Source organism: Bos javanicus, chromosome 5 (genome assembly GCF_032452875.1).
Source record: "Bos javanicus breed banteng chromosome 5, ARS-OSU_banteng_1.0, whole genome shotgun sequence".
Lineage (NCBI taxonomy): Eukaryota > Metazoa > Chordata > Mammalia > Artiodactyla > Bovidae > Bos > Bos javanicus.
In genome coordinates this window covers 30,817,787-30,845,783 of record NC_083872.1, presented here as the reverse complement: position 1 = coordinate 30,845,783, position 27,997 = coordinate 30,817,787, and the positions used below count along the sequence as shown (strand labels likewise).

At 56.6% G+C, this 27,997-nt stretch overlaps 2 protein-coding genes across 8 annotated transcripts; one reads left to right on the top strand and one right to left on the bottom strand.

Annotated features, from left to right (window-relative positions):
- Positions 1 to 42: 42 nt before the first annotated feature.
- On the top strand, positions 43 to 18,708 carry KCNH3 (potassium voltage-gated channel subfamily H member 3). 4 transcript variants are annotated; one of them, XM_061416194.1, is made up of 15 exons: positions 43 to 126; positions 1,562 to 1,795; positions 2,226 to 2,360; positions 3,431 to 3,564; positions 3,994 to 4,237; positions 4,609 to 4,766; positions 4,852 to 5,059; positions 9,223 to 9,504; positions 9,785 to 9,984; positions 10,372 to 10,621; positions 15,226 to 15,443; positions 16,140 to 16,471; positions 16,873 to 16,979; positions 17,580 to 17,617; positions 17,736 to 18,708. In XM_061416194.1, the coding sequence occupies exons 1-15, from the start codon at positions 51 to 53 to the stop codon at positions 18,303 to 18,305; spliced, it is 3,186 nt and encodes a 1,061-aa protein (XP_061272178.1). In that variant the 5' UTR covers positions 43 to 50; the 3' UTR covers positions 18,306 to 18,708. The 4 variants fall into 4 exon arrangements, with proteins under 4 accessions (XP_061272178.1, XP_061272177.1, XP_061272179.1 ...); XM_061416193.1 differs by having other exon boundaries at positions 17,580 to 17,656; XM_061416195.1 differs by having other exon boundaries at positions 17,242 to 17,656; positions 17,736 to 17,825.
- Positions 18,698 to 27,976, bottom strand: MCRS1 (microspherule protein 1). Of its 4 annotated transcripts, XM_061416221.1 has the most exons (15): positions 27,888 to 27,976; positions 26,636 to 26,755; positions 25,989 to 26,127; positions 25,502 to 25,640; positions 24,731 to 24,889; positions 24,474 to 24,583; positions 23,432 to 23,540; positions 23,011 to 23,149; positions 20,738 to 20,813; positions 20,350 to 20,378; positions 20,148 to 20,240; positions 19,878 to 19,960; positions 19,606 to 19,693; positions 19,253 to 19,380; positions 18,698 to 19,133 (listed from the first exon to the last, which is right to left on the bottom strand). In XM_061416221.1, exons 2-15 carry the CDS (start codon positions 26,643 to 26,645, stop codon positions 19,047 to 19,049), a joined length of 1,389 nt encoding a protein of 462 aa, XP_061272205.1. In that variant the 5' UTR covers positions 26,646 to 26,755; positions 27,888 to 27,976; the 3' UTR covers positions 18,698 to 19,046. The 4 variants fall into 4 exon arrangements, 3 of the variants coding, with proteins under 3 accessions (XP_061272205.1, XP_061272207.1, XP_061272206.1); XM_061416223.1 differs by lacking the exon at positions 26,636 to 26,755 and having other exon boundaries at positions 27,888 to 27,970; XM_061416222.1 differs by lacking the exons at positions 26,636 to 26,755; positions 27,888 to 27,976 and adding an exon at positions 26,315 to 26,629.
- Between the last annotated feature and the right edge of the window lie 21 nt (positions 27,977 to 27,997).

Here is a 27,997-nt window from a genome sequence, read left to right as displayed (position 1 = left end):
TGAGCTCCCGCGCCCCGGAGGGATGGGGCGGGCGGCCTTGGCCGCCTAAGATGCCGGCCATGCGGGGACTCCTGGCGCCGCAGAACACCTTCCTGGACACCATCGCCACGCGCTTCGACGGCACGCGTGAGTCCCGACCCTCGTCCCACTATCTCCCGGACCAGCTGTCCCTAGCCAGGGTTCCCTCTAGTCCAGTACCCTGACATCTCAGACTGGAGCCCTCCTGCTCTCGCCTTCCCTTCCCCGAGCCCCACTTTAAGCTGGGACCACCGTCTCCTTTCAGATGCCGTTTCTGAAAAATTCAAAGTCAACGCTGCCCCAGGCCAGGCGAAATGACTAGAACTCTCAGTCTGGGAGCCGGGCATGCTTTCTGTGCCTGGGGGAGAGAACCCGGAGCTACTTAATCTAATCTATCCCATCCCTGCGTCTGGCGCTGTCCCATCGACTACCCTCGAACTGGCAGGTTGGGGAGTGAGGCAAGGAAGCGTCAAGAGACAGCCCAGAGGCTTAAAAAACTGCTGTAGAAAAGAGGTTTGCAAACCAGGATAGAGTAAACCGGTCTCCGGAGAGCACTGTTGGTTCAAGCTCACCTCACTGCCTAAACCCACTGAGCCCGTCTATCCCCAAATAGACAGGTTTGGGGACTCCCACCAAGACTGGGGAAGTTTGGAGAAGGCAACCAGAGTTCTGAATTATGGTTTTCTATGGCTCTGAACCCTGGAAAGTCGTGAAAGCTCCCTTCCTTCTCCTCCTCCCTCAAACTACCGCCACCCACACCCCCCCACCACCACCCCGCAGTGGGGCTTCCAAGCTCTCTACCTCAGTCTCTGGCTCCTCATAGAGGGTGGAAGCCCCTCTCTGAGGACCCCTTCAGGCTTCTCCCTCTGCTTTGCCTGCACTTGGCTCCCGTAGCCTGCTGATTCAGTGCCCCCCACCCCCCAATACGTTCCTGGCTCCAGGCTGCCAGAGCTCAGCTACCGTCCTTACACCCCCATTGTGGATCACATTCACTAACTCCCGAGCCAGGTCAGGCAGCTGGGGCTCAGGCAGAGTGCAGAATAGATGATGGCTTGAATCGCCTTTCCCAGCGAGGCTCAGTGGGAGGAGCCAAATGGTCCACCTGAGCACCTGGCAGGTGAGGGAACCTGGCCGAGGCTGGGGTGGGGCTGAGGCGGTCCTAGAACTGGTCCTGCAGTTCTCCTGCAGACATCCCCAGTCCCACTCCTTACCCCTGGCTGGTCAGCTCACACTCCAGAGAGCAGAGCACCCACACAGGGCTGCGTTCACCAGCCTCAGGGCTCAGGTATGCCGATTCTCAAATACACTTACACACGATGCTAAGAATGGGTCCTTGCAGGGCACTGACACACAGGCGACATCCTAACTCCAGTTCATGGACAGCTCCTGTCCTAACCCTCCCCCAGCCCCCCAGCCCAAACACTCACAGGCAGGAGTCCCAAGATTGTCACACCCCCCCTTTGATGGCAGGCAGTGTTAAAGGAAGGCAGTAGACCTCGTGTCCCTTCACCACACACCCGCTCTGAGAGGTGCTCTCTTGCAGATAGTAACTTCGTGCTGGGCAATGCCCAGGTGGCGGGGCTCTTCCCCGTGGTCTACTGCTCTGATGGCTTCTGTGACCTCACGGGTTTCTCCCGGGCCGAGGTCATGCAGCGGGGCTGCGCCTGCTCCTTCCTCTATGGGCCAGACACAAGTGAGCTCGTCCGCCAACAGATCCGCAAGGCCCTGGATGAGCACAAGGAGTTCAAGGCTGAGCTGATCCTGTACCGGAAGAGTGGTGAGGGGCCGTCTGGCCAGCCTGCCTTACTTTCTTGGTCTCACCCAGCCTGGTACCCACCCCATCCACAGTCCCTCCTTTCCACTCCCATCTTCATCTCCCCATCTCATCCCATCTTCCCACATTCCCATCTCCTTTTTCTCAACCTTCTTGGGTCCTCACCGCAATCTCAATCAGTCCTCTATTTCCCATCTTGGATTTCCCCCCGCCCCCAGCAGAAGAATTTGCCCATCTTACTTAGCAGGACAGATCTCTGAACACACATGTCTGAATGTCCACTCTGCTCTCCCTTGCCCTTCCTCTCCATGCTCGATCGAGCCTGAGTGTCCTAAGTGGAGCTGGCTTGTGCCTTAACTAAGGGGTGTCAATGGCCCCTCTGTCATCTTGGGCAGCACAGAAAATGGGAGCTGAGCTGTGTCTTCATGCCCAGGGCTCCCGTTCTGGTGTCTCCTGGATGTGATACCCATAAAGAATGAGAAAGGGGAGGTGGCCCTCTTCCTGGTCTCTCACAAGGACATCAGTGAAACCAAGAACCGAGGGGGGCCTGACAGCTGGAAGGAGTCAGGTGGGTGCCCAGGGGCCACTGATCTGGCTGCTCTGCCTGGGGTGTTGGGTACCTCAGCCTGGGTGGGGCCATGGTACCCAGCGTGGGCTTGAGGGCCCCCCACCCTACCCGCACTGACTGACTCCTGCTCTGCTGGCTAAGAAGCCTGTGGCTCTCTCATCTCTGCAGGCCCAGGTGGGAAAGCTTGCTGAGACACAGTTGGAGTTGTTGGGGTTTTTTTTAAGATTTTTTGGGTTTGGACCATCTTTAAAGTCTTTATTGAGTTTGTTAAACATTGCTTCTGTTTGATGTTTTGGTTTTTTGGCTGTCAAGCACATGGGATCTTAGCTCCCTGACCAGGGATCGAACCCACACCCTTTGCATTAGAAGGCGGTCTTAACCATTGGACCACCAGGGAAGTCCCAAAAGCTGGAGTTTTGACGTCAACTTTACTAAGAAACGGAAAAAAACACATTCCACTAGTGTCCATGAAGTACCATTTTCCCACTGATTAGTGAGGCCCACCTGGTTCCTTTTCTTCATACAAACCTGTCTGGGGAGCCCTAGCCAAAACCCTCCTTTAAGTCCTTGTGGTCTTTCCCCTCTTGCATCCTCTTAGGGCTTGGGAGTGCCCTTTGGACAGCTCACAGAGCTGTTAACGGAAGCTGCCACAAGGCCTCTTTGCCATTTGCTAATGCTGGGATACTCTTCCCATCCCCCAGCTAAGGGTTGCAGCAACTCTGCCCCTTGGCCTCCTGCTAGCTCAGCACTCCCCCGCTCTGGGAACCATCTCCCCACTCCTCTCTCAGGCCTTTCCTAGTGGAGATCCTCTCCTGCCTTGCCCCGGTCCCCCTCCTAGAAGAAGGCACTGGGAGGAGGGTCCATATGCACCCTCAGCACTGCTCGTTGCTGGGGTTGTTGGCAAATGACTCTAGGAAGTGAGAAACACTGGAGCCCCAGCTCTGAATAGTCTAACTAGTCAATGAGCCAGTCCCTGGGCCAGCACCAGGTGTCTACCCCCACACCCCAGGGTTAAGTGTGTGCGGCCCCCCCCCCCCCCGCCCTTCTCTCCAGCCCTTGTTCTTTCGCAGGTGGTGGTCGACGCCGATATGGCCGGGCTGGATCCAAAGGTTTCAATGCCAACCGGCGACGGAGCCGGGCTGTGCTCTACCACCTGTCTGGGCACCTGCAGAAGCAGCCCAAGGGCAAGCACAAGCTCAATAAGGTGGACTGTGCGCTAGGGTGTGTGTGGGAGGGGGGCCCTGGGGGGGCAGGCTGAGGAGATGGAGAAGGGGAACGGAGCCGACCACAGAGAGACTGCTCAGGGGGCCACTCAGGCTCCACCAGCATTTCGGGAGTTGTGGCGAGAGTGTCACCTGCCTGAGTTGTCAAAGGTAAAAGGAGGAGTTTGGACCCTGGAGTCAGATGGCCCTTGGCTCAGTGTTGGCTCCTCTGCTAAGCAGCTGTGTGACCTTGGCTGAGTCACTGGAGCTCCCCAATGCTCAGTCTTCTGATCTATAACCAGTGGGCTCTAAAACCTGTGCCAGAGGTGGTTTTGAGAATGCAGGGAGAGAAAGGAGGCCAGACTCTATCCAAACTCAGCCTGTGCCAATTTACTGTCCTCCCTGCCTGGCCCTGCCCTGCCTCTCATTAGGGGGTGTTTGGGGAGAAGCCAAATCTGCCTGAGTACAAGGTAGCCGCCATCCGGAAGTCGCCCTTCATCCTGCTGCACTGTGGGGCGCTGAGGGCCACTTGGGATGGCTTCATCCTGCTGGCCACCCTCTACGTGGCTGTCACCGTGCCCTACAGCGTGTGCGTGAGCACAGCCCGGGAGCCCAGTGCCGCCCGTGGCCCCCCCAGTGTCTGCGACCTGGCCGTGGAGGTCCTCTTCATTCTCGGTATGTGCACTCTGTGCGTCCCACCCCTGGCGACCCCCGGGCTTTGGTGGGGATAGTCTGCATGGCTTCCACTGCCCCCTGCTGTCCCCCTGGCCCTCCCTTTGTTTATGACCCGTGGCCTTTGAAATAGGACCACGGGTCCATATGTCCCCACTGCTAATGGGTCACTTGACCGCGACCTAGTCATAGCCTCTCCAAGCCTGTTTCTCCCATCATCAAATAGGCATAACAGTACCTACCCTTTGCAGTTACTGTGAAAACTAAGACGATGCATATAAAGGGCCCAGGCCAGTGTCACATACTGAGCCAGGGGCCCAAAAAAGTGTGGCTTCTCCCCAACCCACGCTGAGTCCCGCCCTGACTTCCCACAGACATTGTGCTGAATTTCCGTACCACGTTCGTGTCCAAGTCAGGCCAGGTGGTGTTTGCCCCCAAGTCCATTTGCCTCCACTACGTTACCACGTGGTTCCTGTTGGATGTCATTGCAGCGCTGCCCTTTGACCTGCTGCACGCCTTCAAGGTCAATGTGGTCAGTGCAGTCGGGCTGGGCGCGCTGGGGGGGGGGACGGGCCAGGCCAGCCCTGGGGTGACTGCCCCGCCTCCCCCCACTGCAGTACTTCGGGGCGCACCTGCTGAAGACAGTGCGACTCCTGCGGCTGCTTCGCCTGCTCCCCCGGCTGGACCGCTACTCGCAGTACAGCGCCGTGGTGCTGACCCTGCTCATGGCCGTGTTCGCCCTGCTCGCCCACTGGGTGGCCTGCGTCTGGTTCTACATTGGCCAGCTGGAAATTGAGAGCAGCGCCTCGGAGCTGCCCGAGATTGGTACTGGAGGCTGCTTGCATGTGTGTGTGTGTGTGTGTGTGTGTGTATGTACATGTGCCCAAGGAATCTGTTCACTCAAGGGTGTGTGTGTCAGGGAAATGTGAGTTCAAGTGTGTGTCAGGGGATATCTGTGAGCTGATACAAGGTGTCAGAGAGATGTGTGCAAGCCTGCGTGTGTACATGCTCACAGCTGTGTGTCTGGGGCGTGTGTGCGAGTATGTGTGTGTTTGTGAGGGGGAGACGGGGGCTGGTGTGTGTGTGCAGAGGGGAGTGTGACAGAGCCTCCCCCTCAAGGCAGGCCCACTCTCCAGCAGCCCCTTATTGTGGAAAAAGCCTGGTAGGCTGCCTGGGAGAGGCTGTTCACCCATCGTGGCCTCCTCGTGGTCAAGCCTGTGGCACTTGCTTCTGTTCCCTGCCCACCTGGGAAGCCCACCCCTCTCAGGAGACCTCTCTCCCATGGTCTCCCATGGTCTCCCATGATCAGGGGCTCCTCACATGCCTGGCACTTTCCCACCAATCTCTTGGAAGCTCATTCTCCACCACCTTGGCTCCTAAGGCCCCTTCCCCGCTCTTTTTGCCTCCGGCAGCACGTTCTCTCATCCGTGTCAGCCTCCCCCTGCCTGAAAAGCAGCCGTTCCCTGCGCCCCACCAGTGTCTTCACTCTCCTTCATTTCACCTCCACGCTCACAGCTCCTCCCTCTGCTTACCTCCCACTCACGATTTAACTCCTGCCAGGAGGGCTTCCACCCCCACTGCTCAACCCAAAATGTCACCCTGCAGGTCACAGTGACCTTCTGGGACCAAACCCTTATCCCCTTGAAGTCCCCAGAGCACCTGACCCTGCCAGCCACCTCTCTGCCCCAGGATGAGGCCTCCTCCTGCCCCGAGCTTTCCTCAGACCCCTCCTCCCCCACCTTGCTCTCCCTGGGCGACTCCACTGGCACCACTGCGTGAACATCTCAGCTTCCGTCCTCTCTCCAAACCATTCTGTTCCAAAATTGAACACACCTTCTTCCGCCCACGCCCTCCGGCCCTCTGGCAACTTCCTGGTAACTGGCCTTTAGCCCCGGTTTCCAGTCAGTGGGCAAGAGGCCAGCTGCTCGGACGCCCCCCTATGACTACCTGCTCCTTGGTGGGGTCAGTCACCCGGAGTCCAGGTTGGCTTTAGACACGTGCTCTGATCAGTGCCCGGGGACGAGGAGACTTCTGCGAATCCTCCCCCGTTCACAAAGCCCACGGAGACTGGTGTGTAGCCCAGAGGCCCACTTGGATATTCCCCAAAGCTCTAGTTGCTGAGCACAGGAACCAGAATGTTCCAGACAGTGTCAGCTCCTTGGCACCTGCCCTTCCCAGAGGGAGGCTGTGGTGGAGGCAGCTCTGAGGTCAGAGGATTGGGAGATAGGTAATGGTGACGCAAAGCCCTGACCCCAAAGTCGTGTGTGTGTGCATTAGCGCTCAGTTGTGTCTGACTCTTTGTGACCCCATGGACTTTAGCCCACCAGGCTCCTCTGTCGGTGAAATTCTCCAGTCAAGAATACTGGAGTGGGTTGCCATTTCCTACTCCAAGGGATCTTCCCCACCCAAGGATTGAACCCAAGTCTCTTGAGACTCCTGCAAATCCCTGGGGTCAGTTGCCTTCCTCAGCAGGATCCAGATGCCTGAGTCTTGCATCCACGTGAATTCTCCATTCTGACCACCTCACAGGGCTTGCTGAGATGACATGAAGAGCACCTTTGGCTCCCAGAGGAGCTCTGAGCCCCTCCATGGAGAGCATGGGGGTTGTAGGGGGCTGTCTGACTGTTTTGCAGATCATACCTTGAACCCTAAGTTCCAGAGGGTTTTTCTGTTTGGGGCTGGTACTAGTTCACATTAGGAACTTCCCTGTAGCTCAAACAGTAAAGAATTTGCCCGAAGTTCAGGGGACCCGGGTTTGATCCCTGGGTCAGGAATCCTCTGGAGAAGGGAATGGCAACCCACTCCAGTATTCTTGCCTGGAGAATCCCATGGACAGAGAAGCCTGGCAGGCTACAGTCTGTGGGGTCACAGAGTCGGACATGACTGAGCGACTAACACACACACTAGTTCACTCTAGGGGAGTTTCCAAGTCCTTCACAATTTCATCTGCCCCTTCCTTCTCCAGGGAAACTACCCTTAACTGGGTGGGAGCTGCACCCAGACCTGCTGAAATCCACCCAGGCAGGGATGTCCGTTGGGGAGAGTGGCACCCCCTGCTGGCCCAGCTCTGTCTGGTGGGAGGTGCCTTCCCTTGGCCTCCGTGCCTTGGTTCTGGGCAGCTGCACTGCCCTGGGTGTGGACACAGAGTTCCGACCCCAGAGTCCCATTAGCCCAGTGGAGATGGGCTGGATTTTCAAAAGTTGGTGCTAAATACTGAGGGAGGTCGTTTGGGGACATCAGCCTCCAGAACAGCCTCTGCAGTTGACCCTTCACGAGCAGAGGCAGTATCCCACCACCAGCATCAGAGGCTGTGGACGCCCCAGGACCAAGACTACGTGAGGAGGGGCTCCTCCCTTCATCCTGCTCCTTCTCCTGCCTCCAGCCCCCTCCCTCTCCCCCAGCAACTGGCTTCACCTCAGCGGCCCACCTAAATAACGACTGAAGAGCTCTGTGCACTTCCCTGTGTTCTCACATCTCAAGTAACAGGAGGGCGAGTCCTCGCCTTGGCTCAGGATTTCACATATACCCCCAACTCCTCAGCCTGGAGCTTGCTCCCCAGCGTGGACCCCACATTCTAGCTAAGCTACTTGCCTATACTTGCTGCCAGTTCTAGGTTAGTCCAGGCCTTTCCCTAGATCAGGAATGAGCCCCTCTCAGTTTCTTTATCTCAAAACCACCCATCCTCTGAGACCAAGCACCAGTGCCCCCTCTTTCAGGAAGTCGTCTAACTCTGGCCCATAGCATATGGGTTTGAGCCCCACCCCAGGGCCCTCAGGTGCTGGGTACATTTTTCCCCTGCAGGAAGCTCCTGGGGGTCACCCGGCTCCTGGCACATGTGTGAGGTTCCTGAATGAAGGGCTGGGGGTGAGAGGAGGGGTGTGAGGACCACAGGGGGCTGTGTGTGTGCTGTTAGGGTGAGTGTGGATCAGGGGTCTGGGGAGGGGTATGTGGAAAGGTGGGTCCAACCGCAGCCTGTGATCCTGAGCCCACCCTCTGGACCCCTGTGCTAGAGCTTCCCTCTCTCCCTGGCTTTCCGTGGCCCCCACCTCTGCCAGGACTCTTGGGGCCTCTGTGGACCCTGGGGACCTTCATCTAACACCTTAGAATTCCCACATCCCTCCAGGTGGACTGAGTGACTTTGGGCAGCTGTGGGCTCCTGAGAGACCCCAGTACGCAGTCCCACCCCCTCTAAAGTCTGACCAGAGAATGTGGGGTTGATGGGGAGACTGGGGCGATCTTCATTGTCCTCCCAGTGTCCCTGGCTGGCCTGTGTCTGTGTGTGTGCAGAGCCTCTGTGTTCATTACCTGTGTGCTCATGTCCATGCAGGTGTGTCCCTCTCCTACCTGGCTGTCAGTGTGCAAGCACCTGTGTGTCCTCGTCTCTCTCCCAAGTGTGCACAGGCATGGCTGTGCTCCTGGAACTGTGCTCACACGTGTGTGTCCTTGTCCTCTTGACTGCGTGGAGCACAACTATAGCCTCAATGGGGTATAGGCACACATCCGTGTTGCCGTGCCGGAGAACATGTGCACGAGGTTGGGTGGCATGTGTGGTTGTGGGGTAGGATGGGACTGAATGGAGGATGGCTTTCCGGAGCTCAGAGAAAAAGTGAGAAGAGTCTAGGAGGATCAGGCAGAGGAGGGGGGCCTGGGAGTGAGGCTGGGGCTGGTACAGCGAGCCCACCAGCCCCTGTGCCCCCTCCAGCTGGGCTCACTGCCTGGGTTTAGTGCCACCGTTGGGAGGAGGGTGCAGCACTTCTCACTGCAGCCTCAGCACCTAGAGACACCGTCTGGGGAGATGACAGTCTCATCCTCATGGGCTTGTCTTGGTGAGGATCAAGGGAGGATGGGGTGTGCAAGGCTGGCAGAGGAGGGACACACCTGGAAAGAAGCATGAGGGTGGGTCTGCAGCCAGGTGCCCCCTCACCCCAGGGGAAGCAGCATGCACACGGTGGCCGCAGTGCAGCAGTGCCATCCTGCCCTCTCCCCAGGCTGGCTGCAGGAGCTGGCCCGCCGACTGGAGACCCCTTACTACCTGGTGGGCCGGAGCCCTGCCGCAGGGAACAGCTCGGGCCAGAGTGACAACTGTAGCAGCAGCTTCGGCGAGGCCAACAGGACCGGGCCTGAGCTCCTGGGCGGCCCCTCACTGCGCAGCGCCTACATCACCTCCCTCTACTTCGCGCTCAGCAGCCTCACCAGCGTGGGCTTCGGCAACGTGTCCGCCAACACGGACACGGAGAAGATCTTCTCCATCTGCACCATGCTCATCGGCGGTGAGGCCTGCCCCGCTTCCGGTCCAGGGCCCCGTCCCAGACTCATGACCTCGGCCGGGCCCCGGCCTCCCCACCCCCAGCAGGGTCCCCGGTCCTTCCCCGAGGTGCGTCTGCCTTAGAGGAACAGGGAACCCGAGGCCAGGGCCGGGAGAGGCCACACGGCAGCCGGGGCCTCGCCTAGCGTGGGGGCGGAGTGGGAGCTGCGGGGACAGGTGTGTCCAGCACGTGGCTGGCCGGGCTGGGCAGGTCCTGGAGGTGACCCCTCTGCCCCCCTCCCCAGCCCTGATGCACGCGGTGGTGTTTGGGAACGTGACGGCCATCATCCAGCGCATGTACGCCCGCCGCTTTCTGTACCACAGCCGCACCCGCGACCTGCGCGACTACATCCGCATCCACCGCATCCCCAAGCCCCTCAAGCAGCGCATGCTCGAGTACTTCCAGGCGACCTGGGCGGTGAACAACGGTATCGACACCACAGAGGTGCGCAGGCCTCCAGGGCCGGCCCTTCCAGCCTCTGCTCCTTCCAGGAGCGTGCGCTCCGCCCAAGATTCCGCGGACCCGGCTGGAGGGCAAGGGAGGCAGCATTCTGACCTCCGTGCCTCCGCTCTCTCCTGGGGAGACAGCGGGGAGGAGCAGAAGGCAGCCAAGCCGGCTCGAAGGCCCCTCTCCACCACCGTTAGATCTACAGGCCCTGCTCACTGACGTCCAAGCCCAAGGCCTGGTGGAGAAAAGCAGGGCTGCTGGAGGGGAGGGAGGCCGGTCCCTCCCACGCCTCCCCTTGCTCCTCAGGCTCTCCGGGTGGAAAGGGCTGGCGGGAGGCTGCTCCCATTCTCCACTCTGACCTTCCCCACCTGGTGCCACCCGCAGCTGCTGCAGAGCCTCCCGGACGAGCTCCGCGCTGACATCGCCATGCACCTGCACAAGGAGGTCCTGCAGCTGCCCCTGTTCGAGGCGGCCAGCCGGGGCTGCCTGCGGGCGCTGTCCCTGGCCTTGCGGCCCGCCTTCTGCACGCCGGGCGAGTACCTCATCCACCAGGGCGACGCCCTCCAGGCCCTCTACTTCGTCTGCTCTGGCTCCATGGAGGTGCTCAAGGGCGGAACTGTGCTCGCCATCCTAGGTTTGTGAGGGCGAAGTGGAGGATGCCAGGGCTGGGGAGCGGGGCGGGTGGAACCATGGTCCCTTCTGCAGAGAGATGTGGGCAAGGCCTCCAGGGAGAAGCAGCCAGGGTGGGGTCGGTAGCAGCCGTGGAGCCCTAGGCAAAGCTAAGAGCGGACCCGGTGACCACCAGGTGGCAACACGAAGAAGTGACCTCATCTCCTGGATTTCGGGAGGCCAGGATGAGAGCCAAGTGCCAGCCTTTGGTCTGTGAGAGGACGGAAGGGAGCACTTTCTGTCAAGGGGGAAAAATCAAATGCTAAAAATGCAAGTGCTGGCAAGTGTTCAGGCAGGAAAAAGGGAGGCATGAACGCTATTTTTTTTCTTTTAATTTATTGAAGTATAGTTGATTTACAATGTGTTAATTTCTGCTTTATGGTAAAGTGATTCAGTTATACATATATATACACAATCTTTTTAATATTTTTTTCCATTATGGTTTATCATAGAATATTGAATATACTTCCTTCGCTGCACAGCAGGACCTTGTTGTTTATCTATTCTATATATAATAGATTGCATCTGCTGATCCCAACCTCCCACTCCCTCCCTCCCTATCTTCCCTCCCCCTTGGCAACCATAAGTCTGTTCTCTATGTCTGTGAGTCTGTTTCTGTTTTGTAGATAAGTTCGTTTGTGTCATAGTTTAGATTCCACATATAAGTGGTATCATATGGCATTTCTCTCTCTTTCTGACTGACTTCACTTAGTATGATAATCTCTAGTTCCACCCATGTTGTTACGAATGGCATTATTTCATTCTTTTTTATGGCCGAGCAGTATTCCCATATACATATATACATACATGCCGTCTCTTCTTTATCCATGTGTTGGTCAATGTACATCTAGGTTGTTTCTATGTCTTGACTGTTGTAAACAGTAATGCTATGAACATAGGGGTGCTTGTATTTTTCTGAACTAGAGTTTTGTCTGGATATTTGCCCAGGAGTGGGATTGTTGGACCACATGGCAACTCTCTTTTTAGTTTTTTGAGGAATCTCCATGCTGTTTTCCATAGTGGCAGCATCAACTCAAATTCCCACCCACAGTGTAGGAGGGTTCCCTTTTCTCCACACCCTCTCCAGCATTTGTTATTTGTAGACTTTTCAATAATGGCCATTCTGACCAGTGTGACGTGGTACTTCATTGGAGTTTTAGCTTGCATTTCTCTAATAAGTAGCGATGTTGAGCATCTTTTCATATGCCTGTTGCCTATCTGTATGTTTTCTTTGGAGAAATGTCTGTTTAGTTCTAATGCCCATTTTTTTGATCGGGTTGTTTTTTGCTGTGATTATGGTTGTTGTTGAGTTGTATGAGTTGCTTGTATATTTTGGAAATTAAGCTCGTTGGTCATATCATTTGCAAATATTTTCTCCAAATATATTCCATAGATTGTCTTTTCATTTTGTTTATGGTTTCCTTTGCTGTGCAAAAGCTTGTATTTGATTAGGTCCATCTGTTTATTTTTGCTTTTATTTCTATTGCCCTGGGAGATTGACCTAAAAAATTACTAGTATAATTTATGTCAGAGAATGTTTTGCCCATGTCCTCTTCTAGGGCTTTTACAGTACCATGTCTTATGTTTTTGAGCCACTTTGAGTTTATTTTTGTGTATGGTGAGAGGGAGTGTTCTAAGTTCATTGATTTACATGCAGCTGTCCAACTTTCCCACACCACTTGCTGAAGAGCCTGTTTTTTCTCCATTGTATATTCTTGCCTCCTTTGTCGAAGATTAATCGACTGTATGTGTGTGTATGCCATTTTTGTTAGAAAACAGGAGATGCTACTCTCCTAGAGCAGGCCCGGGATTGAGATGGGTGACAACAGAGCTCAGGCTCCAAATACATTTCCCTTCTTGGCAAAAGAAAAGACTGATCCTTAGATCAGTCCCTTAGATAAGAGGGAGAGATTGCAGTTGTGGAAGGGATGTGGTAACAGTGCTGGCCCCAGGGGTCCTACAGTGGAGCCAGCCCTGCATCCAGGCCCTTACATGCTTCAACTCACGCAAACCTCACAAAACCCAGCCGGGAGAAACTATTGCTATTCTTGTTTTGCATGGAAGGAGACTGAGACTCTGAGAAGTTAATGAGTTGGCAGGCCACTAGGGCTAGAACCTGGCCTGCTAACTCAACCTCAGGCTTCAGACGTTGTGCTCTTAAGTGCTCTGCTCTGGGGAGAGTCCTCCCGCAAAAAGGGCGCGATTTCAGGGTGGTGGGCGACACGGGGCTGCAGGCTCCAGGGCTGTGGGGACGCTGTGGTCTCTGTGGGGAACAGAGGGCCTCACATACAGATGGAAGGTGCCCGGACCACAGCCAGTCCTCAGGCAGCAGTGCTTGCACACTCCCTGTGGGGACAGCTGCTGCTGCCTGGAGAGGCTGGAGTTTGTCACTCACCTGGAGAACCACATGGCCAGCAGCAACCGTGTGTCCATCCTCTCGTCTCTGAGGATGGTCTTCCAACAGGAACAGAAGAAAGAAATACCATGAGAACCGAGAGAGGCATTGCTCACAAGTTTGGCTTCTGGCCCTACGTGCAGTTAATGCCAGGACCCTGAGAAAATGGAATTATGGCCACTCACGTATGGCTGGCAATCCGGGAGAAATTATGAGGAACTGGAGATGGCAAGTTCCTCAGAAAGGCAAAAAAGCAGATTTTGACAGTTGCAAACTGGTCACTCCAAAGCAAGATTGTCCAGTGGATTATTAAGCAGATGGCTTTCAGCTTGGAGCTGAGGAAGCAGCGTGGCTGGCAGCTGGCATGGGTCCTGCAAGAATCCCTCTTTGATGCCAGGCGCCAGGTCTCAGAATGCCCGTATCTGGTGTGAAGGCAGCCTCAAGGAGGGCCGCTGCCCACGTCCCACCTTTGCCTCCAGAATTCTCCACGCTGGGACGTACGCCACCTTTGATCCGTCCTGTCCCTGCCCGTATGTTCCAGATGAACGGTTTCCTCTCTTGACTTGGCTGCACTGGACGCCCTGATGGACGCCTGGCTCCCTAGCCTTCATGATAGCCTGGTTTTCTGCTTTGCCTTCACCCCATCTCCCACCTGCCTCCTTAGTTGAACATGCAGGTGCTTGCTGCCTGCTCCTGGCAGCTAAGGCTCACGCATCTCTAGCAGTATCAATTCTGGCCTCTACCCCTGTGTATAAACTAACAGCTAAGCATGCAAAGTTAGTTATGGGGGAGGACAGAGGCAAGACAAAGGGAGATGAGCTGAGTGGTGGTGTGGGGAGGACCTCACACGCCTTGATGAGTTGAGCTGGAAGCTCTGGCTGAGGTCAGCTGGAAGCTGGTCCCCGAGACCAGTGGCACGGAACTCCATCCTTGGTCCTGTCCTATCTCTTGTTTTTCTCTCCCCTCTTGGATGAGAACAAGAAATACATCCTTATCCTATTTCCAGATGACACACATGAGGAGAGAGAGCTCATTCATCAGATGATCACACTGAGATCCAAACAGCTCTCAGAAGGAACCAGAAGGATGGCCGGGAGCCAAGAAAATAAGATTTAACGATGATGCGTTCTACACTTAAGTTTGAGCAAAAGTCCGTGAACATTTAGAGGAGGCCTTTAAGCTCAGTGAGTTCTGCTGGCAGCGGGAGGCAGCCCACAGCGGGGGTGGCGGCAAGCCATCTTTTTCCTTAAGGATGAGGAAAAGCTGTCTAATCTTGTGAAATGTCTGGCTGTGGGCTGAGCTTCCTTGTGAGGGCCATGAGTGCTCTGCCCAAGCCCCGGTGGCCAGCCATCCCTGATGGGAATCAGCTATAGGGGATTCTTGTTGAGAGGGAAGGGAAGGAAATGAACTTTGACCGACCATCTATGTGACCAATACTTTATCTATACAAACTCATTTAATCCTCATGTCCCTGATTGGAGACATCCTATTTCATTGATTCTAAGTCATATGTTCCCCCCACACCCCCCTCCCACCCTGCAATTTAACATCTCTTGAGATTGGGGTGCGGACTCGAATTGATACCATTTTACTATTGCTGTCAGCCAGGTGGCAGTCTCACTTGGGTGGTGGGGAACCCCTCCGTTGACACCTTCTGGTAAGATGAAGAAAGCACCACAGACTCAGTTCAGGACGGGATCTGCCATGTAGAAGAGGCACCAAGGCTTGGTGCAATAACATGACCCACCCTCCCCCCAACACACACACAGCACTAACTTGCTGCTTCCACATACTGGTTCCTAGACAAGCTCCATCTGAATCACCCACGGGGCTTAAAAACAATTTCGCGGGCTCCAGTAGATATGATTCTGTACATAGTGATGGGGCTCCTTCCCTGGGGAGTCTGATAGGTTTAACTTTCCCAGAGGATTCTGATCCACATGCAACTTGGAGACCATTAGACTTAAAACTTGGGTGTTTCAGCACAGTGCTTTGACCCCAAAGGTGACTGAGCACCCGGGCCACCGGGCTGTTCTGAGAAGCCAGTGAGGCGGGCAGCGGGGGCTGGCCAGCGTCTGGGCCCCCCCGCTCCTGTCCTGGCTGGAGAGGCCCCAGGCATCCCCTGTCTGGTGGCTGAGGGACAGGGCTTGCTGACCTCTGCTGGCTCTTCTCAGGGAAGGGAGACCTGATCGGCTGTGAGCTGCCCCGGCGTGAGCAGGTGGTCAAGGCCAACGCCGATGTGAAGGGGCTGACGTACTGCGTCCTACAGTGTCTGCAGCTGGCCGGGCTGCATGAGAGCCTGGCACTGTACCCCGAGTTTGCCCCCCGCTTCAGCCGGGGCCTCCGAGGGGAGCTCAGCTACAACCTGGGTGCTGGTGGAGGCCCCGCCGAGGTGAGGGCGCTGGGTCTGTGCGCGGGAGGGCTGGAGGCCTGGGGAGTTGGAAAGGGGGTCCGTGGGGGTGCTGTGTGAGTGCATGGCCTGGTGTGAGCGCATGGCCTGGTGTGAGCACTGCATGCATGATGGGGGTGGCTCCACACTCTCCCGCCCCTTCACTCCCTCACACCAGCCCTTAGAGCCCAGCCCTGTCCTGCTCAGCCGCCTCTCCTGCTCTCCCTGGCCCAGGAGAGTCTGACCAAGCCCACTGGTACCAGACAAGGAGGCTGTGTGCAGGGGATGGGCGGTGCCCTCAGGTCAGGCCACCTCTGCAAAGTGCGCTGCCATGACCCAGGACCACTCTGAGGGGGCTTTTGAGTTTCCCTGCCTTATGTCACTAATTCCAAACCAGTTTTTAGTACCGGGTCCTCCTGGACAGTTCAGTGTGCCTCAGAGACCAAGTAGAGAGACAGCGTGTCCGTGCTTGGCTAGAATTTTGAGGGACAGTGAACGCCTCCAGGGCTGGTGGCTTTGAGATGGCAGCAGGAAAACACCCCTTCCCCCTGCTGAGCCTCCTCCTCAGGAGGTAGGAGACACCCACATCTGTTTTAACAAAAACAGCTCCTGGCTTCTAGGACCGTGAGACCTGGCAGGGGGAGTGAGTGGGACACTGGGGTGCTATCCATGCTGACTCCCTGCCCCTGCTCTCCCCAGGCAGACACCAGCTCCCTGAGTGGCGACAACACCCTCATGTCCACCCTGGAGGAGAAGGAGACAGACGGGGAGCAGGGCCCCGCAGCCTCCCCAGCCCCAGCTGATGAGCCCTCCAGCCCCCTGCTGTCCCCTGGCTGCACCTCCTCGTCCTCAGCTGCCAAGCTGCTATCCCCGCGGCGAACTGTGCCCCGGTCCCGGCTAGGTGGCAGAGGGCGGCCAGGCAGGGCTGGGGCTTTGCAGGCTGAGGCCGGCCCCTCAACTCACCCTCGGAGCTTGGAGGGGCTGCGGCTGCCCCCCGTGCCATGGAATGTGCCCCCAGATCTGAGCCCCAGGTGAGCGAGCTCTGGGCCACTGAAGTCAGGCAGAGCTAGTGACAGGGCTGGGTCCCCAGCCAGCCACACTGCTGCCCTGGATGCCCATCCTTCCATCCTAACCCCTCTCAGCCTCCTCCAGGAAGCCCCCTTGACTACCCCACCTCCTCCCTGCCCCAACTCCACCATTCAGGCCATGCACTGCTCAGAACTCTTGCTGTTTCATACCGCTCAAGCTAGAAACTGCAAGCTCCTAGGGAAAAAGGGACCACGTGTTCCACCCTTCTCTTGGGACCCCAAGCCCCTGGCCTAGCTCCAGCTCTTGTAGCTTCTGTGGACAGTGGGGCATCTTGTCCTGTAAAACAGAACACTGCAGTGTCTGTCTGTTGACTGATTTGTTGCCCTGGCGCCTGCGTCCGCAGGGTTGTAGATGGGATTGAGGACGGCTGTGGCTCCGACCAGCCCAAGTTCTCCTTCCGTGTGAGGCAGTCTGGCCCGGAATGTAGCAGCAGCCCTTCTCCTGGACCAGGTACTAGGGCTCAGTCCGTGGGGAGGCTGGCAGAGCAGGCCCCTTGCCCTGGGGGCCTCTGAGAAACTGGCAGGGCACAGACTTTGGATGCCTTCTTGCCCTCATCCATCTGCATGGTTTGGGCGGGGGAGTTTGGTGGGTAACACCAGCACCTTGGTGTTGGAAGGTAGCTGAAATGGAGCTTAGATCTCTGCTGCCAGCTTCCTATCTGTAAAAAGGTGGTTGTGCATGTTAAATGAGATAATGTTGTTAAAACCCTTAGAAGTGTCTGGCCCACTGCGGGAGATACAGGGCTGGGGAAGCAGAGTTGAAAATGACCACCGGGCAGGCCCGGCAGCCCTCAGAGTGTCCCCTAGCCTGGAAGACAGAACAAGAGACAATCACGAAGGCAGCTTCCCAAGGGGGAAGCCCGAGTCAGTGTGCCCGAGGCTCCCTGGCGGTTTGCACTGGATTCAGCAACTCGGGCAAGGTTACAAATGGCTGCTCCTGGCGGCAGGCCTGGCCAGGCCAGTGTGGTCTGTGCTCACCAGGCAGAGGCCTGGACCCCACGCTATCTTCATTGACCAGCCCTGGCTGGTAACCCCTTCCTACTGTCCACAGAGAACGGCCTGCTCACTGTCCCCCTTGGGCCCAGCGAGGTGAGGAACACAGACACGCTGGACAAGCTTCGGCAGGCGGTGGGTGAGGGGCCAGGTGGGGTGTGCCTGCTGTTGGCAGGTCCCGGCTCCACTCTGACCACGCCCACCCTCCCTGCAGGTGATGGAGCTGTCTGAGCAGGTGCTGCAGATGCGGGAGGGGCTGCAGTCCCTTCGCCAGGCTGTGCAGCTGGTCCTGGCACCCCGAGGGGAGGGCCCCTGCCCGGCCGGGGCCTCTGGGCTGCTGCAGCCCCTGTGTGTGGACACTGGGGCATCCTCCTGCTGCCTACAGCCCTCAGCTGGCTCTGTCTTGAGTGGGACCTGGCCCCACCCTCGTCCAGGGCCCCCTCCCCTCATGGCTCCCTGGCCCTGGGGCCCCCCTGCATCTCAGAGCTCACCATGGCCTCGAGCCACTGCTTTTTGGACCTCCACCTCTGACTCGGAGCCCCCAGGCTCAGGAGAACTCTGCCCTGAGCCCAGCACCCCTGGCTCACCGCCTCCCGAGGAAGGGGCTAGGACTGGGCCCCCGGAGCCCATGACCCAGGCTGAGGCTGCCAGCACCGGAGAGCCCCCACCAGCTTCGGGGGGCCACGCCTTGCCCTGGGAGCCCCATAGCCTGGAGATGGTGCTTATCGGCTGCCACGGCTCTGGTACAGTCCAGTGGACCCAGGAAGAAGGCACAGGGGTCTGACCACCAGCCTCAGAACTCAATGTTGCCAGACCTGCTTCCATCTGCTGCTCTGCCCAAGCTCAGGGTGGAGAAGGGGACAGCCACCCCCCACCCACCGGGGACTCCGTGCTACCTGCGGACTCAGGGCAGGGAGCTAGACAGCAAATGAACGCCTGGCCCCGGACTCACAGGGTGGGAGGGAACTTCAGGGGCAGGCCCCAGCCCAGGAATCTCTGGGCTCCTACTCCTGGGGCCCTTGCTCCCCTCAGCCTGCTCCTCTGACCACCCTGTCGCCCTCTGCAGGCTGGGGGGCAGTGGCCCGAGGCCCAGGAGGGGTTCTGCTATCCCCTGCATGTGCCCCTGCCTCACCTGTCACCATGTTTTTTATATTAAAAAGAGAATAAAGAAACTACTTTGGAACTCAGTGCTTTGTATTTACAAAAGAAAAATAATAAAAGAAAAGTCTGAAGCTATTAATAATCAGCTGAAGACAGGGAGCAAAGGCGGGAATCTGGGGGAAAGGGCAGGATCGTCTGCAGAGAGAAGGAGGGGTTCTGGCACTAAGGAAGCTGAGGGTCCCAGCCTCAGGTGCTTCCCCAGGGCCAGCCCCACCCTCCCGCAGAGGCTCAGATCGAGGGGCCAGGAGCCGAGTCTCCCGCTGCCCACTCTGGTTTCTCCAAGAGCCTGAGTCTCCAGCTCCAGGGGCTGGGATGGCAGGGGACACTGAGGCCAGAGAGAGCCCATGGGTCCCACCGCCACTCCTCACTGTGGCGTGATCTTGGCAGCCTCGGCCCGAATGAGGGCAATGAGGTCCTGGTTGATAAGGAAGACAAATCGCAGGCTGGCAATCTGTGGGCAGGAGAGAAGGGTAGCTGAGGATGGAGGTGAGTCAGGCTAGGGCCAGGCCTACACTCTGGCTCACCACACCCCAGGGTTCACTGTGGCCTTTCCACCTCTCCCCAGCTCACCTCCACTACTGAGTTGTTGCTAAGGCGCCACTTGGAGCCACACAGCACAGGCCGTCCATCAATGTAGATGGGCCGCCGGCCCTCATTGGCAATGAAGAAATCACCATTGTTTTTCAATTTGATGACACCTATGGGAAAAGAAAGGAAAGGGCTATGATGGGATGAGGGAAGCTAGAAAAGGGTCTGAAACCCACATGTACCCTCTGCTTCCTGGGGACACTACAAGGCACCTAGCACCCCTAAGTTAGGGATCTTAAAATGCCAGCTCCTCAGCCCCTGTCTGTGCCCAAGGTTCCCATGGAGGCCAAGTCCCGGGGCTGGAGGGACTTCCTCATGCTGCTTCCTGCAGATACCTTGCTTCCGGGAGATCTTCCAGGCCGGACCCTCCAGGGACAGGTCCACATCAATCTGGTTGTCCTTGGTCGCTCTGCCGAGGGTGATCTGGGAAAATGGGGCAGGTGAGGGCTGGGACCTGAGGAACGGGAGGGGTCCACACAGGCCAGGGAAAGATGAGAGATCAGGACCAGACATAGAAAGGGCTGTGAGAGGAAGATCAACAGGGGGGGAACCTCGCAAGGGGGTGTGGGGATGGGGACGAGGACAGGGAGGGCTGGGCTGGCCTCACCTCTCTAGAGCGCATCAGGTACCGCACCATGCGGCCCCGCAGCACTGCCAGGGTCTGGTTGTCGAAGTCTGGGGAGCTCATGCCTGGGGGAGAGCAGTTCGTGTCAGAGAAGAGCCCCACTGTGGAAGGCAGGGAACCAGGCCAGGATCCCCTGAGGGAAAGGAGCTACAGGTCTAGGAGAGGAGGGTAAGGCCAGCCCAGCAACCAGGGTGCTCGAGGTGTGGTGAAGGGAGTGGGAGCGCGAGCTTGCTGGCCCCCTGGACTCCTCACCTGTGATGCTATCTACCAGCACCTGCCACTTATGGAGTTCCTGTTCCAGCTGCCGAATCTCCCGTTTCTGGCGCCGGTCAGCCACGGTCAGCTCTGGGGTGAGGTGGGGTGTAAGGGGTGAGGTCACCGGCACCTGGTACTATTCCTTTCTGTTCCAGCAGGAGCTCCCACCCCCTCAACGTTCCCACCAGGGCACGCTCACCATGTTCCAGGACTTCATCTCGCATGTCCCTGGGGGGCGAGAAGAGAAGGATGAATCAAGCTCCAATTCAAGCTTACCTGCCATCACTATTAGGTACTATTTGGCTCACTAGGGTCCCGCAGCCCAGCGGCCCTGTAGGCTGCTCCTCTGGTCCCAGCAGAGCCTCCTTCCCTGGAGTAGGGGTCATGTACAAAGGGTGGAGGTTGGGGTAAGGAGGGCTTAGCAGGGAGACCAGGCACCAACAGCTGCAGCTGGGACTCCAGGCCGAATATGGGCTGGGCTCCATGCTCTGCAGTGAGAGGCAGGGCTGGGTGGTGCGGGAGCTGCCTTGGGAGTCCTTGGGGGACACACAGCTCTCTGTGCCCTGCTTGTGACCCCAGCCACTCACTTGAGCTTACTGTCATCAATCAAGTCCTCTGCGTCGGAAAAGTTCAGCACTTGGTCCCCCTTGGGCAGCGGCTGCACTGAACGAAGGACGGAGGGAGGGTCAGTGCCAATGCTCCCACTCACCCCCGAGACGCTGGGCAGACAATGAGCAAATGGGACAAACTGTAGGGAGAGCCCTGTGGGGACGGCCTCGCGCTGAAATCAACAACAGCGACCTGGACACGGGTAACGAGTGCGTGCAGATCAGACTGCGTGCTACTCTGGCACAGAGCATCCCAGGGTTAGCTGGGGCAGAGGTGGTTCTAGAAAGTGCAGGGAATGAAAGCTGACCTTTGTGCGCTCTCTCAGTGTGCGAAGAGTTCCCGCTTACAGAACTTGCTCTGTGCAGGGAAGGCACGACTACAAGCTGTACGTTACAGACGAGCAAACAGAGGGCGGATTAAGCTCTGTGACTTGAGTTCAGGACAGAATCAGAAATCAAGGTTGCTTTCCTGATTCCAAGTCTAAACTGCTCCCTATACTACATCACATGCTCCAAACATTTCCTGCCACAAGGAGCTGAGAGGCACAGGACAGTCAAGTCTCATTCAGGAGGTGTCAGAAGGGAGCCTTAAAGCCAGTGTTTTCAAACTGTGGGTCATGACGGGTTAACGGGCCATGAAATGCCTTTTCTTTCCAAAAAATAGAAATGGAATACAATCAAATGTAGTCAGATATCCACCAGATAATAGGATAAATACTGACTTTTTTTTAATGAAAAAGTTTTATGAAAGTTTTTCAGTTCTTTGTGGTCAAAATGTAGAAAGGGCTAGGGTCCCCAAATCTGAGAATTCCTGCTTCATGGTCAGTGGTTCCTAGGATTGCAATATCTGCTCAGCAAGAGCTCCACTAGCTAGTGAAACTGCTGGCTTAGGAGCCTGACAACCCCTGAGATGTCATCACTGCTGGGGAAGCAACAGTGGGGCTGTACAGGAGCCACAAATGCTCCATCACTACCGCCTCTCCCCCCGCCGCCGTCACCTTAGTCCAGACTGGGTGGGAGATGGGGCTGGGGCAGTCACCCTGCCACAGCTGCCTGAATCCTACCAACCTAACACCCAGCTGACTTGAAAAGTAAGCAATTTATGCTCCCTATTGCTAGAGACTCCAAGCACCAAATAGCCAAGAAATCAAATACTCACAAAACATGACTCTTGAAAAGTTATACCTTTACGTTAGCAAATTTACACAAGATAACTTTCAAAAGAGTGACAAAGGAGCTAGCTGTAGCAGCAAAAATAAACTTTATCCGGTGTCTGCTCTCTCTGTGGGAGGTCAGTGACAGCTGAGCCTGGGCGAGCAGCAGAGATCTGCTGCAGGAAGCTGCAGGAATAAAGGAGGTGGCGCACTGCATACTGAATTCAAAGATCCTCAGGAAGAGAAGATGGGGCCTCTCCTGACAAGATTTCCTAAAATCCTCTGGTAGGAATCTTCTATTATCCAGAAGCTACAAGACCTAGTGAGTAGGGTGAAGGGCAGAACCACGGCCTGATTTTCAGATCAGTGTGAACCACTACATGGCAGCCAACATGCAATAGTACTTAAGAAGCGAGAGTAAAGTGTGCTCGGACTATGCAGGTCTGACCCTGAATCTTAAATCCAACTGAAGAGTTTCTTCCCATCCAATCGGACCACTTTCCTAATACTCATTAGGAGAGTGAGTGTCTTGTTGGCAAGGGAAGAGAGCGATCGGAGAGCATTCTGACCCCTGGGAAAGAGAAAGACAGGCAGCTTGGGTGTGAAGCCCCCGCGGGGATTTCTGAGTGGCCTGAAGGCAGCCCCACAGCCCGGTGGGAGGAAAGTGGAGAGAGGGAAAGGACAGAAAGGCTTAGAGAAAAAGGTCTTTATCTCCAAGGAAGGAAAGGGGGGAGGGTGAGCACCGAAAGAGACTTTTGCATTTTACTCAAGTTTGAAAGTTACTCATGAAGAAAATATTAACGTGGTATTTATGTAATTGTCAAACATGTCAAAAAAGCAAACTAATCGAGAAGTGGGAGACCCTTTGTTCAGTCTTTCTGCTCAGGATTCTAGGCAATTCTGGCTACCTTTACCATCAAGACCATTCCAGCCATGCTCCCTCCCTTTGGAAGGAAGTGGTTTCTGCTGCAAAAAGAGGTGAACAAGACCCTGGGAACCACTGAGGATTTGTTGCAAGGCACTGAGGGCGGCTGCATCCAGCCCCCTCCACACTCATACATACGCACCCCCACGCTGCCAGATCCTGGGCCCAGTTACCTGTCTGGTCCTCCAATAGGTAATACTGCTTCATGAGCTGCCAGTGGGCCTGCAGAGCCTTGGCAGTACGGGCCAGGTAGAAGGCATCGGGGTGTCTGTGCAGCAGGTCCTGGAAGGTCTCCAAGGTGGGCTGGCTGGTCTGGAGGGCAGGGAGTATGCTCTGGGCATCAGGGTTTCCTTGTCCTGCCCCTGCCTCACCATCTGAGCCCCCTGCCCCAGTCCCCATCAGGAGATGGAAAAAGTGACAGCTCCTGCCAGCCAGGAGCCAGGCTTGGCTCTCCCAGAGGACCCCGTCCAGAGGCCCTGCAGGTGTCCATGTGTCTGCAGGGTAGGTCCCCAGGCAGTACAGCCTCCCTGCAGTCAGTTTTCCAGGTGACTGGTTCCCACCCTACCCTCTAGCCTTACTGGCCCTCAGCCTTACCGATCCCACTTTGCTCAGCAGCTGTTCCTCAGCCTTGCTAAACAGTGCCTTGCTCTGGATGGCTGCAATGGCCTCTGGGTGCAGCTGTCTCATGGCCTGGCAGGCCAGCCTGGGAAGAAAGGAGACAGAAAGCACGGGAGGGTTGAAGACATGGTGTCAAGCAATCTGGGGTTCCTACTTCTTCAAAGCCTGCAGGCCTTTGCAATCCACAACTCAAAGATCCAGGCCCTCAACAGAAGAGCCCGAGGGTCATGAGCAAGGCACCTGTGGCCTCGTGGGTTTGTCAAAAACGTGAACAGGCAATTCAGAAAACTCAGGCTCCTGTGCTCAACCCTGCGAGGAGACTCAAGGGCACAGCTGCCTAGAGGCCAGTCCTGAGGGCAATCCTAAGACCAGTTGCTGTTCCTGCCCCAAGACCTTCGCCCTTACTTGGCTAAAGCGGCCACCCACTAGACACCTCCTCTTCCCCAAACCACGCCCTGAGCATTTCCTGGTGTATCAGGGCTGTGGCTATAGCTTAAGTGGCACCAGTGTCTGTGGGGTAGAAGATGGATGTTAAGCATTATTCTGATAACGTCAAATGAAGTGCCCGAGGAGGAAGTGTGTGTGTTGTGCGTGTGCACAGGTGTATCTGGAACTTGGACTGCTAGAACTAGAAGGGACCCTGGTGTTCTTCTGTTCCAACCACTTCTTATGAAGGAAGAAACTGTGGGAGGTCAGTGTGGGAAAGCTGAAGGGGACCACCCTAAACCACCATGCATATGGCAGTAAGACAGGGCTCCCAGCATTCATTCTGGTGTTTTCTCTAGTGCTACTTCCTCGGCTTCCAGGCCCTTTTTCTCAGCATCCAGCCTGGACTAGCAAGGTTGATATCGGGAAGAAGCTTCCCCCCAAAGCCTGGGAGGTCTTGGTATCATCTCAGAGAATTCCAGGCCCCAGGGAGCCATGCCTCCCAGCCCCCTCCCTTGTACAATTCTTTCTGTTCCAGAACCAAATCCTGGTGTCCCCAGTACCGTGCTGCCACCGGGGCCAGCTCACTCACTTGGAGATGACAGGATCGTAGAGCAGGGCATACCAGCGCTCCTGGACTTCCCGCAGGGTGAAGCGGCAGCTGAACTTCACACCCAGGTGGACAGATGTCAGGTCATTGGTCTGCAAGACCCCAGAGCAGTTTGTTCCAGCTTTGGAACTGGGAAATACCCTCCCATGCCACCTCCAGACACTGCCAGGCTAGCTGGGGGCTGAGAACTGGAAGCAGTGGGGAAAAGGGAACAAGACCCCTGTGGTAGGAAGCACTACCTGCAGCACGGCATTGATGAGCAGGAGGTCGTCCGCAGGCTTCCAGCGGCCCAGGTCCTTGGTCACCTGCAGCGGCTGTTTGCTCTTCTTCACACGCTTGGTGAGTCCAGGGGCTGGGGCAGGGCTGGGTGGCACCGGTGTGCTGGGGGTCTTGGACACCTGGGCAGAGGGCAGGAGTAGAGTGAGCTCAGAGCTGGCACCAGGGCAGCTGGGGTTTCAGACCCAGAGCTTTGTACAGCCCCACCCAACAAGAAGCCACAGGCAGGGAGCTCAGCTTTCTAATACCAGCCCCTCCCCGTTCCCGCCCCCATCAAAGTACTTCTACACAGTCCTAGACCATATGGGGTCTTCTTTTTGGTGATGGTGCCCCCAGCCCCGGTGTGGAGGGTGGGTGGGGAGGATACCAGGAAAACACTCTTGCTGGTACAGTGTCTGGGGCCAGAGCAATGCCACCTGGGGGTTATTTTTACACCCAGCAATGCTGGGAACAGGCTGTCTGCTCCCAGAATAGATGCACGCTCTATGCCTCCCACACAGAATGTGATACAGGATGCGCTGACAGGGTGGTGGTGGTGGGGGGTATGCAGCAAGAAAGCGGGAGTAGTGAGATGGGCTCCCAGGAGGGAGGCATCTAAGGTTGGGGCTGGGGCGGCTTGATCCTCTCACAAGCCTCCTCTGCAGGGCTCTTGCCAGCTGGCGGAGGTTGTGGGGAAACACGAAATCTGGCACTGGCCCCCACCCCCTGCTACTCCCCATTCTCCCAATCCTCACCTTCTTCTTCTCACTGGAGGAAGGTTCGCTCCCCGAACAGCGCCCTGGTTCCACCCCACTGGCCCCCTTCGCCCGGGTAGAGGACTTAGCCAGGCTGCTCTCCACCAGCTCATCATCGAACTTCTTCCTCTTGATGAACCTGTGAAGAGTGAACCTACTCAGTGAGCTCTCCACGCCCCACCCCCAGTACCCACTCACCCACACCCAGCCTCCAAAGAAGAGCAGGTTCCCAGCAGTCAGAGTGCTCACTGCTCTGGCTCAGTGGTCGAGGCATGGAACCTCTATGCTCCACCCCTCTGAGATGACAGGGTACCACACTACAAAGACTTCACATCAAAGACCTAAGATCTCCCTCCCTTGGTCAGTCTCAAGGAGATACTTAGTAAGGTCAGGAAAAGCACAAGCCTCTGCCAACGCAGGCCCCAGAGGGGTGCAGGGGTGAAGGCATGCTGCAGTCTCAGTTTCTGGCCCTTCAAATCCTTATTACCTAGAGGAGCTTCTCCGTTTAGGGATGGTTCCCAAGGCCTGAGAGGAGGCCCGCTTCTGCCCTGCCAGTGACTCCTCATCCTCTGAGCGGCTGGCAGTGCCCGATGCCATGAGGGATGAATCTAGCAGCCCCTGAGAATCTAGAAAAAAGAGAAGTGGTGAAGTCAGAGCTCCTAATTGCCAAGCAGAGCCTTGAGCCTCTGCACAGGGGACCCCTCCTCAGCCCCCCTTTCCCAGCCAGCCCTCTTGGTCCCTCCCCTGCCTCCTTCACATTTGAGGTTTTAAGGTGGGAGTTCCTTGGCCATCCAGTCCCATCTGGGCCCAGACCTTCCACGCTGGGCAGTTCTCCCGGTGCCACGTGTCATGTCGTGCAGCACATGGTGCTCAGGTCAGACTGGTGATGCCGACACACCGGGCTCTGGGCATAACTGCTCCCTCTGCCATCAAAATGCAGCCATGCCAAAGAGCAGCAGCTCAACAGAAAGTCAGTCAATTGTGGCCTCTGCCGAGAGGTACGTGGGTGGTGCTGGCCCAGGGGGAGGTGGCAATGCCCAGCCAGGACCGAAAGACACACGTGCCAGGCACGGGGTGGAATCAGCAGATGCTTGGCGCCTGAGCGTTTGGGGAGCTGGCCCGGCCTCATACTACCTTTGTCCATCCTCTTACAGTCCCAAAGCCACTGGTTCCAAACCACAGGGCTAGAAGGAAGGGTCCCACAGGCTCATCCAAGGATTCTGACCAGGTGAGCTTAGAGGCCGAGAGGAGATTCTGCAAAGGAGAAATGAGGCTCCCTGAGGCTCAGATTTCCATCTGGCCAGCCTCACCTCCTTATACTGGAACTGGTCCTCAGCATCCCATAAGCTAGCAAAAACACCAGAAAAGACACAATATATTCTGCCAATATGACCCTAATAAACCAGTAGCCTTTTGAAGGTCACCAACATCTCTGAGACAGTGATAAAAGCTAGGGACCCTAGAAAAATGTACACATTTCAGGAAGTTCACAAACCCCTCTAATTCTACTAACAGCCCCTAGGTGAAGGGCCTTGACTCCAAACTAGCAAGAAACAAAAGATTCTTGGCTCACTTTTGCTTTGTCAGCTGCCCACTCAGCTCCCCTCCCAGTCCAAAGCACGGGAAAGGAAAAGGAGATAGGACTCCAACCAGTCTACCTTTTTTTTTTTTTTTCATTTGAAGCTTTGGGTAAAGATTTAGAGGGCGTTACTTCGTGGAAGTTGAAAAACGCGGCTTGGTCACTGAGCAAACATCAACCGCCGTCTGGGGGACCCTCGCCTAAGACCCGGAGAACTCAGGTGCTGGGGACTATCCGGTCCTGCCCCTCCTGATCAGGGACGCTTCTGACCAGGAAGCGCTCGTCAAACAGCTCCACTGGATACGGTTGGGAGTTCAGCCACTTGGGGAAAGGGTGAATAGCCCGATGCCGCCGTTACACTGAGGCAGGGTCTGCGTCCCCTTCCTTCTCTGGCCCTCCGCCCTTCGTTCTCCCCGCCAAATGCACACCCAAAGTAGGGAATTTGTCCGGGTCTGTTTCAGGGGCTCGGGATACAAGTGGTGAAGTCAGTACTGCAACTCAAAAGCAAAGCGCCGAATGAACCCTGATGCTCTCGGAGCCTTGATTCAAGCCCCAGGGGCCGGTGGCGGGGGAAGGGAGTCAACTCCCAGGCTAATTCTCACCCCACCTTTGGCATGCTACCTTTGCGCATGCGTAACTTCTCGGACCAGATTCTGGCCCGGTCCGGCCCACGCATGCGCAGATTTTCGGGGCGCTACCGGGGCGGGGCCCCAAACCTGGGGGGATCGTACCCGGCAGCATTCTGGGAAACCCCATTTCACCCCCAACTCTCCTCAGAATCCTCAAAGGCGAACCGCGAAGTCTCACCATTCCTAGGCTGCCAGTTCCAACACTTTCTCCGCGGCGACGGCAGCAGCCGCAGGGCCAAGGCCGGCTTCCGTGAGGTTCGTCTACTTCCGGGTCTACGAACTAAGGGT

Excerpts from the sequence above, each read along its gene's own strand:
- KCNH3 (XM_061416193.1), top strand. The coding sequence starts at position 51 with ATGCCGGCCATGCGGGGACTCCTGGCGCCGCAGAACACCTTCCTGGAC. Across the intron at positions 2,361-3,430 it reads TGACAGCTGGAAGGAGTCAG|GTGGTGGTCGACGCCGATAT; the intron begins GTGGGTGCCCAG and ends GTTCTTTCGCAG. Across the intron at positions 9,505-9,784 it reads CTGCACCATGCTCATCGGCG|CCCTGATGCACGCGGTGGTG; the intron begins GTGAGGCCTGCC and ends CCCCCTCCCCAG.
- MCRS1 (XM_061416221.1), bottom strand. Across the intron at positions 24,890-25,501 it reads CCTCCAGTGAGAAGAAGAAG|GTGTCCAAGACCCCCAGCAC; the intron begins GTGAGGATTGGG and ends CCCTCTGCCCAG. Across the intron at positions 24,584-24,730 it reads TCATCAATGCCGTGCTGCAG|ACCAATGACCTGACATCTGT; the intron begins GTAGTGCTTCCT and ends GGGGTCTTGCAG.